Source organism: Staurois parvus, unplaced genomic scaffold (assembly GCF_062004578.1).
Source record: "Staurois parvus isolate SC_StPar_1 unplaced genomic scaffold, SC_StPar_1.0 ptg001305l, whole genome shotgun sequence".
NCBI lineage: Eukaryota > Metazoa > Chordata > Amphibia > Anura > Ranidae > Staurois > Staurois parvus.
Genome location: NW_028319101.1, coordinates 20001 through 37481, shown reverse-complemented (window position 1 = coordinate 37481; position 17481 = coordinate 20001). Strand labels below are relative to the sequence as shown.

General features: G+C 48.4%; 1 protein-coding gene across 1 annotated transcript in view; it reads left to right on the top strand.

Moving 5' to 3' along the window:
* Positions 1-6748: 6748 nt before the first annotated feature.
* Positions 6749-17481, top strand: part of STAU1 (staufen double-stranded RNA binding protein 1) — a 27497-nt gene continuing 16764 nt past the window's right edge. Inside the window, exons 1-2 of the mRNA XM_089661080.1 lie at positions 6749-6901; positions 15814-16089. Coding sequence (XP_089517206.1) covers positions 15900-16089 — 190 coding nt within the window. The 5' untranslated portion in view covers positions 6749-6901; positions 15814-15899. The remainder of the gene's footprint in view (positions 6902-15813; positions 16090-17481) is intronic.

The window sequence follows — 17481 nt, the reverse complement described above, 5'->3', positions numbered from 1 at the left end:
TGGCGACTCAAATTATTTTCTGGTGTTTAGAAGTTCTTTCTTTTCTTTCCATCTTTTGAAAGGTCCTCAGGATGGATGACAGCCTGTTCGGCTGAAGAGGAATCTTAAGTAATCTGTTCCTGCAGGCAGCTTGGGCATCAATGGAATGTCCTCTTCTGATCAACATCCTGGAGATTCAGGCAATTTAACTTTGCAGTGCAGGACTGTCCAACTGGAGGGTCTTCCAAACCAGATTCAGTTGGACAATGCCATGTCAGTGGCATACAGCAATGATCAGGGAGAAATCAGAAGCCATGCTGTGAGAAGAGATAGGAAGATGAGACAGGAAGGTGCTTCTAAGGGTAGTATTTCCAAGTTCAACTTTAATAAAAGCGGTTAAAAACACTTAGTGTAGCAGAGTGAAGCAGGCTCTTAGTAATCCGTCATTTGCGGGGCTCTATCCACTAAGCCAGCGTTTTTCAACCACTGTGCCGCGGCACACTAGTGTGCCGTGAGATATTGTCTGGTGTGCCGTGGGAAAAATTCCAATTTCATCTGTAACATGTGGCTTCGGCTCACAAATAGACCAATCATTAGAATCTAATGATTCAGTGGTCGGCAAGCCGCGGCTCGCGAGCCACATGCGGCTCTTTACCCAGTCTAATGCGGCTCTTCTGTGTGCCGGGCGCCTGCTCCCCTCCCTCCTCTCGGTCGGCCGCTCCCCTGCCTCCTCTCGGTTGGCAGCCCCAAAAGTCCGCGCGGACCTTTTAATCCGGCTTGCGGATGTGGCTGTCAGGATGTGTGTAGGCGGGGCAGCGTGCCGAACGTGAGGGGAGGGGAGCTAGGCTCCTCTCACAGTCCGCCCTGAAGACCCGAACGGCGCGGGAAGACAGCGAGAGGAACGCAAAAGGTAAGTGAATTGACACGGGGGACTTGGCTTACTAGAAGGGGGGGGGGGGAATAGTACTGTGGGGGATGAAATACTATATGAGGGATGAATTACTTTATGAGGGATGAAATACTATATGGGGGGATGAAATACTATATGGGGGATGAATTACTATATCAGGGATGAATTACTATATGAGGGATGAAATACTATATGGGGGGATGAAATACTATATGGGGGGATGAATTACTATATGAGGGATGAAATACTATATGGGGGGATGAAATACTATATGAGGGATGAAATACTATATGGGGGATGAATTACTATATGAGGGATGAATTACTGTATGAGGGATGAAATACTATATGGGGGGATGAAATACTATATGAGGGATGAAATACTATATGAGGGGATGAAATACTATATGGGGGATGAAATACTATATGAGGGATGAAATACTATATGAGGGATGAAATACTATATGAGGGATGAATTACTATATGAGGGATGAAATACTATATGGGGGGATGAAATACTATATGGGGGGATGAAATACTATATGGGGGGATGAAATACTATATGAGGGATGAATTACTATGGGGGATGAATTACTATATGGAGGATGAATTACTATATGGGGGATTAATTACTATGCTTACTATGGGGGAATATTACTATACTTACTATGGATGACACATACACATCATTCATCTACTCTTGGTCCGGCCCCCGGGTCCAATTATAAAATACTTTATTATTTCATAATAAAGTAATTATAAAATAATTTCTTTGTGTTTGATTCCTATTCAAGAGAATTACTTTATATATAGTCAATATAGGCACAGAGGTAAATTTTTTTAACATTTTCTAATGGTGGTGTGCCTCGTGATTTTTTTCATGAAAAAAGTGTGCCTTTGCACAAAAAAGGTTGAAAAACACTGCACTAAGCAATGATGGATTACTAGGAGCCTGTTTTACACTGCTACACTGTGTTCGTAACCGCTTTTATTAAAGTTGAACTTAGGAAGGTGCTTCTAAGGGCAGTATTTCCATCTCATCTTCCTCCATACTGTGTCTGCTTCCATGCTTAAGTGCTGCTCAGTACCGGTTTTACAATTTACCATCCACCACTGGCTGCTATTCTTCCACGGTATCTTCCACGGACGTGCCCTGCCACATATCCTACATGATGAAAGATGGGGCAGATCCTCTCCTCAACAGCACTTCACATTCCAGCCTTATCCATTGTGTAAATTCTAGGTGAAGACTCTTGGCAGGCATATTTCCTCAGCCAGCAATGTCTGTATTCGGGGGAGTGGTTCTGTATACCTGGAGGCAGTCCAAGACCTGTCTCACAAGTGGAAAATGCTGGATGTGGACCTTCTGGTCCCAGGTTCACAACAAACTGGACAGGTTTGCCTCTAGAAGAGGAAGCGGATACTTTGTGGGGTCTGTGCGCACTGATCTATTCCTTTCCGCCTCTGGAACTCCGTTATCTGCTTCACAGGATCAAGATCAAGGGCATTTTGGTGATCCGCATAGCTCCAGATTTGCCTCAGGTTCTGGTACTCTGACTTAAGAAGACTCCTGGCAGATGGTACCATGGGCTCTATCAAATCATCTTGATTTTCTGTCTCAAGAACTTAACTATCCTGCTTCCCAGTCACTGACTTTAATAGCATGTCTGTTGCAGACCATATTCTGAGGGACAGAGGCCTTTCTGAATCGGTCATTCTCACAAAGCTAAAAACTAAGAAGGCTTTTTCTCACAAGGTATTTCACTGTTCATGGGAGGCATAATTCTATTGGTGCAAGGTCAGAGGTTTCAACCCCAGGAGATCAGCATTTAGCCTATAGTACTATTAAGGGTCAGGTCTTCGTGTTTGCAATATTTGTTCCAGAGACCATTAGCTTCCCATTCCCTTATCAAAACCTTCATTCAAGGTGTCTCCCACGTGTCTCCCACATGGCTCCCCCTGTTAGTTCCTCCATGAGGGCTATTACTCTCTCTACTCTTACCTATAAGGCTTTTTTTTTTTTTTTTTTTATACCATCACCTCTGCAAGGAAAGTGTCTGAGGTGGCGGCCTTGACCTGCAAAGATCCGTCTCTATTTTTACACAAGGACAAGGTGGTGTTGAGGCTTCGAACTTCCTTCTTACCCATGGTACTTTGGCATTTCCCTTCACCAAAGACATTGTTCTTCTGTCCCTCAGTTCAGCTCCAGGTTTATCAGAAACTTTTCCTCCATTGTCTAGACAAAGTTTGGGGTTGCATTTATCTTACAGCCACGGTGTCCTTCAGAGAGACTATCTTTGTCATCCTGGATGGTCCCCTATAAAGACAAACCACCATTTCCTGGTAGCTCAGAAAAACCATTATCTAAGCTCATGGCCTTAAGGATAGGGTCCCTCCTTTTTCACTTAAAATGGTTGTAAAGGCTCAAGGTTTTTTTTTTTTTTAACCTTCATTCTGTGAGTGAGCACAAGAGCAGTGTCTCTCCTGAGTTACTCCCTCCTCTTTGGCTGAGACAACAGCAGGTCAATCACAGCCAGTAAGCCAATGAGGAGAGAGCAGGGGCGGGACCAAGCTGCACTGTTTGTGAACAGGCAGCAGCAGAAGCTCTGGAATGAGCCTGCTCAGGTGTTCCCATAGCAAGCTGCTAGGGGCACGCGGCAGAAGGTAAGGGCCAGGAGCACCAATGGGGTACTTAAGAAGAGTAGGATCAGGGCTGCTCTGTGCAAAACCATTGACATGTTTGTTTTTTTAATATCACTTTAGGGAAACTCTTAAGACCTGTGAGTGCCACTTGGACTCTTCAACATCAGGCTACTGTTTCCCAGATTTAGAAGGCTGAAACCTGGGCTTCTGTTTACACATTCTTAAATTTCTATCAGGTGAATGTTTAGGCCTCATCTGATGCCAGCTTGAGGTGAGGTTCTTTGGCCAGTAATCTCCAGTTTTCTGGTGTTTTTTTTTTTAGTGGGGCTGTTAGTGCTTTGTTTGACTGTTTCTAGACCTGATAGGCAAGGACTAGTTTACCTCAATGGACACAGGATATTTTGCAACAAAACTGAGGCATGCAGAGGGGTTAGCTAGGGTTGTTCAACCATTATTTTTTTTTTTTTGGTTTGCCAGTGTCTAATTTACCTGTAGGTGGCAATATAAACCAACAGTAAACTATTCCCTGTGTCTCTCGCAGGACTCCCAGAAAAAGATATTCCATTGACTTCCAAAATTCTTATTGGATTTGACCAAGCTGCATTCCTTGTAGCCATAAAATCAAGAAGGATCCTATACAGTAGAGTTTGGATTGTAAGAAAACATCCCCCCCCCGACAAAGTTTCTGTCTTCCAAGTGGTATCTTCTTACATAAACCAAGAGTGGTTACCTTCCTTTTGTCCTGCTCTCTGGACTAATCCTAATCACATTCATCCTCTAGTTGTATGAAAGGTCTCTTGAAGCCCAAGTCTCAATCAGAACCTCTTTCTTTTCCCTCCAAGGAACAATTGTGGAAAATCAGCCTCTACTGGATCTATCACAGGGTAGATTGTGAAGACTATCCATAGGACCTACATCAATAAAGATCTACTTCCCAGTGTGGTGACCACAAGTTGAACTAGGCTTCCGGCTTTCTCTGGGATTGTTGGGATCACTATTAGTAACACAATACACAGCCATGGATTGAAATCCTGCCGCGCCCGCAAGGTCCTCCTCCTCCTGAAGAAGGCACATGTACTGCCCATCCAAAGTTTGCCAATGAACAGCTAAATGATTTGGAGAAGGTGCTGTGGTCAGATAAGAACAAAATTGAGCTCTTTTGCGTTAACTTGATTTGCCATGTTTGGAGGAAGAAAAATGCTGACTATGACCCTAAGAACACCATCCCTACAGTCAAGCACGGAGGTGGAAACATGCTTTGGGGCTGTTTCTCTGCTAAAGGTATAGGCTGACTTTGCTGCAGTGAGGGGCCAATGGACGGGGCCATGTATTGTAAAATCTTGGATGAGAACCTTCTTCCCTCAGCCAGAACAGTGAAGATGGGTCATAGATGGGTCTTCCAGCATGACAATGACCCAAAATATACCGCCAAGGCAACAAAGGAGAGGCTCAAGCCAGTCTCCAGACCTTAATCCTATAGAAAATGTATGGAGGGAGCTGAAACTTTGAGTTGCCAAGCGACAGCCAAGAATCCTTAAGGACTGAGAGAAGATCTATAAAGAAGAGTGGACCAAAATTCTCCCTGAGATGTGGGCAAACCTGGTAACCAACTACACTACAGGAAACGTCTGAACTCTGCGCTTGCCAACAAGGGTTTCTCCACCAACTACTAAGTCATGCTTTGCTTGGGGATCAAATACTTATTTTACTCACTGAACTGCAATGCAATTTATAACATATTGAGATGGGGTGCTTTGGGGGGAGAAAGCACAGCGTTATCATGAGGTGTACATGGGGCTGACCTGGAGGGGAAGAGTGCAGGGTTGACATGGGAGGGGTATATTAGGGTGCTCTGGGTTGAAATGAGGGGAGCACAGGGCTGATATGGGGGGGGGGGCACCAGTCTGAAATGAGGGGAGCATAGGGCTGCAATGGGGAGTGGGGCACCGGGCTGAAATGAGGGGAGCACAGGGCTGACATGGGGGAGTGGGGCACTGGGCAGAAATGAGGGGAGCCCAGGGCTGACATGGGGGAGTGGGGCACTGGGCAGAAATGAGGGGAGCATAGGGCTGACGGGGGGGCACCGGCCTAAAATGAGGGGAGCACAGGGCCACAATGGGGGGGGGGGCACTGAGTTGACATGGGGGAGGGAGCATCAGGCTCCAATGGGGGGGGGGGGGTGCACAGGGCCGAAATGAGGGGGGCTCTGGGCTGGCATGAGGGGTGGGGTACCAGGCTGAAATGATGGGAGCACAGGGCTGGCATGGAGGTGTGCTGGGCTGACCTGGTGGGAGAGCACAGCACTGACATGGGGCTGACCTTGAAGGGAGGAGTCAGAGAGCACAGGACTATCATGTGGTATACATTGGGTTGACTGGGGCGGTAGAGAGGGCACAGGGTTATCTTGGGGTGGGGGAGATGGGGTGTTCTAGGCCTGACCTGGGGGGGGGAGCACAGCACTGACTTGGGGGGTACATTGGGGTGCTCTGGGCTGACATGAGTACACGGGACAAGCAAACTCAGATAATTAAACTGTTAAAGCATCTCCACCAAACCAGACTGAACATGGCCGCCACGTCCTCCAATGATACACCGTAGAGCGGTGGTCTCCAACCTGCGGCCCCTTGCTTGTCTGTATGGGGCCCTGGAGGCATTATTCCTCCCCATAACACCAAAGATGGGGCATGGGTCACTCCTGCCCCCCAAAGTCTGAGGAACACTACATAGGCTCTTCCTTTGGGAAGTTGGGGACCTCTGCTATACAGAATGGAAGGGGGAGAAGCTGGGAACACAGAGAGGGCGGGGACATTCAGGTCCCATGGTTGGAGTATTGAGGACATGAACAGTCAGGGGCTGCCTGAGGACACCATGAGCTGTGGGCAGGGCAGAGAAGAGAAGGATGGCCCAGGCCGCACTATACACGTCACAGCGGTGACCCCGGGCTGTCACTGGGCCTCCATGTCTCCGATAAGTCTCCCTATCACCCCCTATAGGTGGTGCTGAGTGCTGGGCTGGGTGTCATAGCTCCACCCCCAAGACACACCTCCATTATATACTCCCCGCGCTCTGTGCTGCTGTAGGCTGTACCCCAGGAGGAGGGGTTCGAGCACACATGGGTGGTCTTGGATTAGAGGTGTGGCTAAGTGCAAAGGGGAGGAACACCCAGAAAGAGGTGTGTCGAAGCCATGGCTGGGAGGAGCCGGCCGGACGCCGAAGGGAGATGTACAGGTTCCGCCTCCTCCGCAGTGCCGGGTGACGTCACTTCCGGAAGGTCAGGCTGCTCTTCTCTTTAGTGTTTGCCGTGTTCCCCTCCACCGCCCGACCGGATCCTTCACCGACACCTCGCCGCTCAGTGTATGGACACCGACAGGTGAGAGCGGAGACCGGCCTACAACCGGACACTACAGGGTTACCAGGGGCAACACCGCACGTCACCATGGCAACCCCTGCTAGACCCCCCCTTCCCCCCCCCCCACACACACACACACATACATCCGATACCCCCTCCTTCCGGTATTCTCAATCATTGGGCTGACACTCTATTCCCCTCCTCATATCTCCCTCTTTATTCCCAGTCATTGGGCTGACCCCAGGAGCTGACACTTCATTCCCCTCCATATATTATATATGCCCCCTCTGTATTCCCAGTCATTGGACTGACCCCAGGAGCTGACACTCTATTCCCCTCATATATATCTCCCTCTTTAATCCCAGTCATTGGGCTGACCCCAGGAGCTGACACTTCATTCCCCTTCGTATATTATATACACCCCCTCTGTATTCCCAGTCATTGGACTGACCCCAGGAGCTGACACTTCATTCACCTCATATATATCTCCATCTTTAATCCCAGTCATTGGGCTGACCCCAGGAGCTGACACTCTATTCCCCTGCATACAATACATACATCCTCCTCTGTATTCCTAGTCATTGGGCTGACCCCAGGAGCTGACACTTCATCCCCCTCCATATATTATATATGCCCCCTTTGTATTCCCAGTCATTGGACTGACCCCAGGAGCTGACACTTCATTCCCCTCATATATACACCCCCTCTGTATTCCCAGTCATTGGACTGACCCCAGGAGCTGACACTCTGCTCCTCTCATTATATTATATATACACCCCTCTGTATTCCCTGTCATTGGGCTGATCCCAAGAGCTGACACTCCATGTCCCTCCTCATATAGAACATGTACACCCCCCTTTGTATTCACAGTCATTGTACTCACCCTAGGAGCTGACACTCCACTTCCCTCTGTATTCCTATCATTGGACTGACCCTGGGAGCTGACACTCTATTCGTACGTTTTCCCTTACTGTAGCTGACCCCAGGAGCTGACACTTCTCTTCACTCTTCATATATAATATATATTCCTCCTGGAGATGACCCTCCATTCCTTTCCTTGCATATAATATATGTACCCACCCCTGGTTCCTAGACATTGGACTGTCCCCAGGAGCTGACACTCCACTTCTCATTTCATATATAATCTAGATCTCCCCCCTTCTGTATACCTCAGCGGGTGCTAACACTCCCCTGCCCTCTTCATATATATTATATACATCCCTTTGTACTCCTATTCATTGGACTGACCCCAGGAGCTGACACTTCATTCGTCTTTTCATATATAATATATTCACACACACACCCCCCTTCACTGTTTTTCCGTCCTGTCACTGATCCCAGAACACTTCTCTTCACTCTTCATATATAATGTATACACCCCTCCTCTCTATGATCAGTTTTTGTATTGACCCGAGGAGCTGACACTCTACTCCTCTCTTCCTCTATAATATATACATACATACATACCCCTCCTTTGTGTTCCCAGTCCTCGAACTGACCATAGGAGCTGACACTCCACTTCCTATATAATATAATCACCTTCGCTGACCCCAAGAGCTAACAATCCATGGCCCTCTTCTCATATATATATATATATATATATATAAAATATATACACCCCCTCTGTATTCCTATTCAAAGGACTGACCCCAGGAGCTGACACTCCACTCCTGTCTACACATGCAATATATGCACCCCCTCCCATGTTCTCAGTCATTGTACTGACCCCAGGAGCTGACACTCCACTCCTGTCTACACATGCAATATATGCACCCCCTCCCATGTTCTCAGTCATTGTACTGACCCCAGGAGCTGACACTCCCCTCTTCTTCATTTGTTCTATAAATGCCTTCTGTATGTCCCCATGCATTGACCCCAGGAGCTTACACTCTGCTTCACTCTTCATATATAATATATACACCCCTCCTCTGTATTATCAGTTTTTGTATTGAGCCCAGGAGCTTACACTCCACTCTTCCCTTCATATATAATATATACCCCCTCTGTATTTCCATTCATTGGACTGACCCCCCCAGTTTCTGAGGGGCGGGGCATCTGAGTGTGATTCCTATGACGTTGTCAGTAAAGATGTTGAATTTCCCCCGGAGTCCATCATCAGACAGGAAGTCATACTTCATCCGGTGTTTTTCTCGGGCCTTCTACCCCGGGAGGATTTCCCTGGGACAGATGTTCTCCTCCTGCAGCTGGACCTACACCTTCTCTATGTTCTACCGGGTGTTGCCTCATGTGACATAAAGCTGAACTAAACCCTCCAAGACTTCCATGGAAGCTGCCATTTTGGCCTGTATTTGATGGGCAGTTGCAATGGAGTTGCCCATGTGATCAGTTATGAAACCAGCCATGGATTGACAGTTTGGTTGAGGGCAAAAGCAAATGTGACCGTTATCATTCCAGGCATTGTTTGAATTTAAAGTGTAAGTTCACCGTAACAGAAAATGTGTAAGGAGACGTGACACTGGACCCCCTCCACTTTTCTATGGTGTGAACTGGCCCTAAATCTTATGGGAAACAGTTGAATTATTGGGTTTAGTTCCACTTTAAATGACAGTGAAGTTCCGCTATGATACAATGTGCACAGGCAGGCATTTTGTTGCAGAAGAGGATTGTACATGCAATGTCTATTCTGCAATAAAACATGACAGCGATCCCAGGAATGTACAGCTGCCAGGCTGATCCTGTGTGCCAGAATGACTAGCTCCTGTGCATGTGAAGGAGTGGGGTCATCTTTCCCCAGCCAATGAAGATGGCCGAAGCATGGAACAGAGAAGTACCAGCATTGGCAAAGGACCGTTGTGAATGTGAGTATCCTCCTCTTAGTTCCACTTCTGTTTTCTGTTGTTTTTTGGGGCTCCTCAGTGATTGCGTGCTGTCTTGCTTGCTGCTCAGTTGGAGTGCTCCTGGACATCCTGAAGGTTCCCATGTCCCTCAATGGATGAGAAAGAAAATGGAAATTTTCCTATCAAATGCTTACTGTAATTTTCCTTTCCTGATGGGCTCCATGGCAGCATACGTATGGGTTAGTACCACCCTCTCTTCTCCTATAGGACCCCACTCCCATATATCTTTGCGCCTCACCAGAGGTTGTGTTCCATAACTAGCCTACTCATGGCATTGGGAAGGTACTCCTGCTCCCATGGAGTCCACTCCTTCTCCCATGGAGTCCATCAGGAAAGAAAAATTGCGGTAAATATTTTATAGGAAATTTTACGTTTTCCTAACCGATTCCATGGCAGCATACGTGTCCTCTGGGGCCTCAGCCTTACTGCCCCTTTGAAGAATTGCCGAACCAGAGAGTGGCCGGCCCCTGATACTCCGGTGATGGCTGACACTTGAACCCTGAGGATGCTAACCGACAGGGGCAGGTCCAGGCCTGACTGCAGGAATCCCAGGAGATCCTGAACCCTCGATTTACTAAAGGATCCATCCACGGTTGAGCTATAGTCCACGAACTTAGACCAGACTCTTTCATAGACCCTGTTGGTACTTGGTCTTCTGGCATTCATCAGGGTGGGGATGACTTCAGCAGGACAGCCTAAGGCCTACAATCTCCCCCTCTCAAGAATCAGACCATTAGATGAAGCCGGGCTGGGCAAGGGTGAAGAATGGCCCCCTGCGACAGCAGGTCTGACCTGAGAGGGAGAGGAACCGGATCCTGAAAGCTGAGCTGCGCAAGTAAGGGAAACCATGGTCTGTTCGGCCAGTATGGAATTACAGCCACTACCTCCACCACTTCTTCTCTGAAGGAACCTCAAGATGACAGGGACCGGGGGAAAAGCATAGGCCGTGCAAAACCCCCACTGATCCGTCAGAGCATCTACCCCAAAGGCCTGGGGACAGCGGTTACTAGTGTAGAACATCCCCAGTTTGCTTTTGCATGGGGAGGCAAACAGGTTGACTTCTGGACTGATCCCGAGGGTCAGTACCCACTTAAAAAATTCTGTGTTGAGAGACCACTCGTTGTCCAATTGAACCCTGGAAATGAAGTCTGCTTGCGAGTTCTGGACTCCGGGGACGTATACTGCCGATATGCTGGACAGGTTTCTCTGAGCCCAAGCCATGATTGGCTCTACCTATCGCAAGAGGGACAGGCTGTGGGTCCCTCGTTGTTTCCTTATGTAGGACACTGCCGTCGTATTGTCTGACCTCAGGAGGACTGATTTCCCGTGTTAGGTGCTGGAAGGCCTGTTGGGCACAGAACGCTGCTCATAATTCCAGGATGTTTGACCCCAACCTGTGGGAGGCAAAGCTCCATCTGCCCTGAGCTATCTGACTGGCAGATTGCACCCCATCTGGAGTTGCTGGCATCCATAGTGATTGTGACCCAGGAGATGGGGGCAATCAAATGGCAATTGAGCAGGTTCTTCGGCTATAGCCACCAAGGAAGGCTCTCCTTCATGGAGGGAGATATGTAAATGACCTGGCCCATGCTGCCTGGAATAAACTGTTGAAGAAAGCCCTTCTGGAAGGGTCACATTCTCCACTGTGCCCACTTCACCATCGGTGCTGTGGACACCATGATGCCAATGATCTTCAGGCATTGGAGGGCCTGAAGATGTGAGGAAGACAGGGCAGGTAGTATTCGGCTCCGGATCACCAGAATCTTCTCGACGGGCAAGGAGATGGTGCCGCTGGTCGTGTCAAAATGAGCCCCGTGGAATATTAGAGACTGCATGGGCTCCAACTGGCTCTTCTCTATATTCAGCAACCACCCGAATTTGAGAAGGGTTGAGATGACGTGGGCCCTGTGCTTTAGTAGCTGTAGTCTGTCCTGGAATAGTACGAGCAGGTTGTCTAGGTAATGGTGCAGGCGAATGCCTCTGGTTCTGATCAGGGCCACAACCGCCAACAAGACTTTTGAAAACACCCGAGGCGACGTCGAAAGCCCAAAGGGGAGACACACGAACTGGAGAATGCCGATGGTCCACAGCAAACCAGAGAAGTCTCTGAAAATCTGTTGCAATGAGCAAATGAATGTAGGTGTTCTTCAGATCTATAGACAGGAGCCAGTCACCAGGCTGAATTGCTTGTTGAATTGTGAATTACATCTCCATCTTGAATTTTAACTTCCTGATAAATTAATTTAGATGGGCTGAGATCTATGACTGGCCTCCAGGCCCGGTTTCTCTTGTGGACCAAAAAGAGGGGTGAGTACATGCCCTGAAATTCTTCGCCCTCCAGAACCGACACAATAATGCCCTGTGCCAGCAGAGAGTCCACGTAGGACAGCAGGATTTCCCTCCTTGCTTTAGAATGTGGAAGGGCTGTAGGGGTGAACCTGAGATGAAGAGGGCACTTGAACACCCAAGCATGCTCTTAAGATACCATGTTGATGGCCCAGGCGTCCCAGATTGAAGCCGGCCAGACATGCCAAAAGTGGTGAAGGCGTGCCCCAACCTGGCCTGCCTGAGCGGGCCCAATCTCAAAAGGACTTTGTGGCCTCACGACCTCCAGAGGTCAAGCCCTTGGAAGATTTCTGAAAAGATGATCGGCTTCTCCTCCAGCCTCTCTTGAATTCGTGGCCCGGCTTGTAGAGGCGTTCATCCCTAGCTCGTTCTGAGCCTTGACTTCTGGGTTGAGCCCTCTTCTGGCCTAGCAGACGCTGATCCTGGGGCAGGAAACCAGACCTCCCGCCTGTAGCCCAGGCTATAGTGCTGTCCAGTTTATTCCCAAACAGGGAGGAACTCTCAAAGGGGATCTTGCACCATGCCTGCTTAGAGCCTGGATCAGCCAACCAGGGCTGAAGCCACAACGTACGCTTGGCTTTCACCGAGGACAGCATAACTCGAGCCAGCAGACAGGTAAGGTCGATCGAGGCCTCCACCAGAAAGGCAGATGCTAACCTCGGCTCCCGAATACCTGAATTCCTGGCCACCTCTTCCAGAACGCCTCTGAGGGCCGCATCGTCATTATCCGACCACGCTTCCATAGCTTTAGACAAGGCCACTAAGGCAAGCGCAGGCTTGCAAGCCATCCCAGCCTTAGTGTAGATGCGCTTGACGTCAGAATCAATTCTCCTTTCCAGGTTGTCCTTGAAGGACACCGAATCTTCGAGAGGGACGGTAACGTGCTTGGCTAGTCTCATCAAGGCCGCATCCACTAGAGGGGCTGATTCTAGATGTTTGACGTCCTCTGATTTGAACGGATAAAGCTTAGCTGCTTTATTCAGCAAGGAGGCCCTCTTATCGACATTGCTCAACTACTTGGTGAAAATTTCCCCGAGTTCCTCCAGGAGCAGAAAGTTTGGATGATCCTTCCTTAGATGGTTAAAGAATTTTGTGTGTTTAGGGGGAGACTCCATGGAAAAGTCACAGAACAAGGGATAGTTAAGTCACAAAAAAGTGCCAGTGGTGGATCAAGGGGCCAAAGCCGTCCGTCCGTACCTACTGCCAGGGACTGGCCACAAGGAGGCGGTGACGCATCCATTCTGGCCGGGTCAGCTGACAAAGCAATCAAGTTGTAGAAAAAAAAAAGACATCCAAAATCCCAGCAGACCCCCGGGGGGGGGGGGGGGCAGGAGGGACACGTACTGACCTTCACAGTGGACCACAGCGCTTGGGGAAGCGGCCACATTCAGCCCGCGGGATTTCTCAAAGAAAACTGCTCTGACAGCTGTTTATATTTGCAGCCAAAGCTGTGACATCACCGCCGCCGTACTGCTTATGCACCGGACCCCCGGAATGCCTGTGCTCATGTACAAGCGCTGGCATCATTCTGAGGCTGACTCGAGCATGTGCAGTATACCCACCGTGTGCAAATATGCGGCCTCTCAATGTAACATTTGCACGCCTCAAAAAAAACCACCCAGCACGCTTCTGGCACTTTTACCGGCACCTTACAGAAAGGTTTCCAATTATGTGACCGCTGTGACAGCCAGTCACGGCATCACAAACCCCTTAAAGGGCCGGGAGGCGCCGGCACCAAAGGGTTAAAATGCTCATCTTTTATTTCTACAAAACCTTTATCCCAAATAAAGAAACTCTTGCTGTAACTGTTTAACATTTTTTGTAAAATTGTACATTTTAGACTTGAAGATTAGTTAGCCCCCTAAACAGTATATGTTTTCTGAACAAATAAACCAGCAGTGAAAATAATAAATATGCCATAACCACTACAAAATCCACGTTCTAACAGTGCTCAGTGCCACCCAGTATAGAAAATGTTTGTGCTTGGATAAAGTGATGGCAACAATACAGGTGCCTTCCAGTCTTGTGTGCCCACAATCCTCACACCGCACTCACCGGATGCTATTGACTTGTAAGGCAGTTGGAAATGTGTCGTGGAGCCTAAGGACGTCATAAATAGATGACGAAACCCATAGGGCACATTTCTAAGTGTCATTTTGAGGAAATAAAGTGACAGCAGATTATAGGAAATACTGGTGGGCAATCCATAAAGAGGGAGATTATTCATCTGGTGCTATTCGACTTGTTAGTACAAAAAGACAATACCATCCGGTGAGTGCGGTCTGAGGGTTGTGGGCACCCAAGATTGGAAGACGCATGTCTTGTTGCTGTCACTTTATAAAAGCACAAATGTTTTCTGTATGAGTACCACCGAGCATTGTTTGCACATGGACTTTATTGAAATTGAGTTCTTTGTTTTTTTTTTTTTGTTGCACGTTACTCACTTCTGTGAATGTTGGTTATGTCCTATTTATTTTAAGTGCTATTTTTCCCAATTGGGGGGTTGTTTAGTCTGAGACATTACAAGTCTTGTAACAGCAGCTGTTCTTCCTCCGTTCCAACCAATGAGACCCGCCATACCAGTTCTAGGTTCGCAGGTGGAACAATGGAGCCTCAGGACACAAGATGGCCCGCCATACCAGTTCTAGGTCGCAGGTGGAACAATGGAGCCCCAGGACACAAGATGGCCCACCATACGAGTTCTAGGTCTCAGGTGGAACAATGGAGCCCCAGGACACAAGATGGCCCGCCATACGAGTTCTAGGTCTCAGGTGGAACAATGGAGCCCCAGGACACAAGATGGCCCGCCATACGAGTTCTAGGTTCGCAGGTGGAGCAATGGATCCCCAGGACACAAGATGGCCCGCCATACCAGTTCTAGGTTCGCAGGTGGAACAATGGAGCCCCAGGACACAAGAAGGCCCGCCATACGAGTTCTAGGTTCGCAGGTGGAACAATGGAGCCTCAGGACAGAAGATGGCCCGCCATATGAGTTCTAGGTTCGCAGATGGAACAGTGGAGCCCCAGAATACAAGACTGGGGGGCAATCGTGAGGGTGTGCTTCCTTCAGTTGGTTGTGCAGGCCATCAGGTACACTTACAAGCTGGGAGATGGGTCCCTCTGGCATTTGTTGTTGGTCGGGGGGACAGGCCTCCTGTACATGCTGCTGGTGGGGATAATAGAGAGGGTGGCCCACTTACGATTTATGTCTGTGTGAGTGGTTCTCCATTACTTTGATGGGAATGGGACCATCTTCCATTGCCACTTGGGGACTGGGCTTCCTGACTTCATCGCTCAGTGAGGGCTGGGCCCACTTGCAGACATATAAAAAGGTTCTTGGTTTTTCCTGCTTTCCTCAGAGAGGAGAGAAAAATCTCTACTGGAGTATTAATCCGTTGCCTCTGTGTAACACTGGAACTATGGCGGCCCCCGTAGTCGGAAGATCAGTCCCCCCAGCAACCACTGGATATTGGCTGTACTGAGGCTGCTCCATTTTTTTTTTTGTGTTTTACTCTTTTCACTCTTACATGGGAAGTGCTGGTACTTTATTATCCAGTACAGAGGGGACACTGTCTTCTGTGGTTCTGCAGGACCCCTCTGTTCATTTTCATACACATTCATCTATAGCGGTCCTGTTCAGACTCCACCTGAGCTAGACCAGAATACAGTGCAGGGGACGTCCAGCCAGTCTGCTACAGGAACCTGATCGGAAATGTTTTGTTCCTGCAGATAATCCTTTGACTCCAGCCTGCACTGAGCTCCACCCTGCACTGAACACTGTTTCCTGCCAGCGGCCACCTCTGATAGACACCATCATGTCACAAATCCAGAATGCACCTGCCGCCCTCTCAGGGAGCCTGCTGAGCAAAAAGCCGCACTCTGCCCTCCCTCAATCTCTGGGGATCCCGCCCACTGCCGGCCCTCTGCCCTCCGAACATGCAGGAAGACCACACCAGAGCTCCGCCCTGCCACCTTCGTCTGTCACCTCTGGCAATGCCGCTGCAGGTAAGGCCTTTTCCTGTATGGTCACCTGGGCTGCTGTCTGCACCCTCTCTGCAGGGACATTAAGTATCTGTGTTAATATTTGTGCATTTTAAAGAGTCTGCAGTTATCGTTTTACCATCTTGGGCACATTAGGAAATGAGTTTACTGTACTGTGGTCTCTCTTTACTATCAGCCGTGGTGGGTACTCTGTGCAGGAGGTGGATAAAGTGCATTATGTGATCATCATATCTTATTCAAACATCAGCTTTTGTACCCAGGTGACAAGTTTTATTTCCATTTTGAACATGTTCATTACTGTCCTGAGAGAAAAGAGCAAGCAGGATACAACTAGGATATGAACAGAAGAGGAGGGATCAATGGGGCAGCACAGTGGCTAAGTGGTTAGCACGTCCACCTGGCAGTACTAGGGTCATTGGTTCGAATCCCAACCACAGCACCACCTGCCTGGAGATTGAATATTCTGCCTGTGCCTGCGTGGGTTTCCTCCAGGTACTCCGGTTTCCTTCCAAACTCCCATGCTGGTAGGTTAATTGGATCCTAAATTTGCCCTAGTATGTGTATATATGAATGTGTGAGGGACCTTAAATTTTACGGTCCTCGAGGGTTAGTGACTGATTTGAATGTACACTGTATATGTGTGTATGTATGTATGTGTATGTATGTGTGTGTGTGTATGTATGTATATATATATATATATATATATACACACACAGTGGGGCAAAAAAGTATTTAGCCACCAATTGTGCAAATTCTCCCACTTAAAAAGATGAGAGAGGCCTGTAATTGGCATCATAGGTAGACCTCAACTATGAGAGACAAAATGAGAACAAAAATCCAGACAATCACATTGGCTGATTTGGAAAGAATTTATTTGCAAATTATGGTGGAAAATAAGTATTTGGTCAATATGAAAAGTTCATCTCAATACTTTGTTATATATCCTTTGTTGGCAATGACAGAGGTCAGACGTTTCCTGTAAGTCTTCACAAGGTTGGCACACACTGTTGCTGGTATGTTGGCCCATTCCTCCATGCAGATCTCCTCTAGAGCAGTGATGTTTTGGGGCTGTCGCTGGGCAACACGGACTTTCAACTCCCTCCAAAGGTTTTCTATAGGGTTGAGATCTGGAGACTGGCTAGGCCACTCCAGGACCTTGAAATGCTTCTTACAAAGCCACTCCTTCGTTGCCCGGGCGGTATGTTTGGGATCATTGTCATGTTGGAAGACCCAGCCACGTTTCCTCTTCAATGCCCTTGCTGATGGAAGGAGGTTTGCACTCAAAATCTCACGATACATGTCCCCATTCATTCTGTCCTGTACATGGATCAGTCGTCCTGGTCCCTTTGCGGAGAAACAGCCCCAAAGGATGATGTTGCCACCCCCATGCTTCAC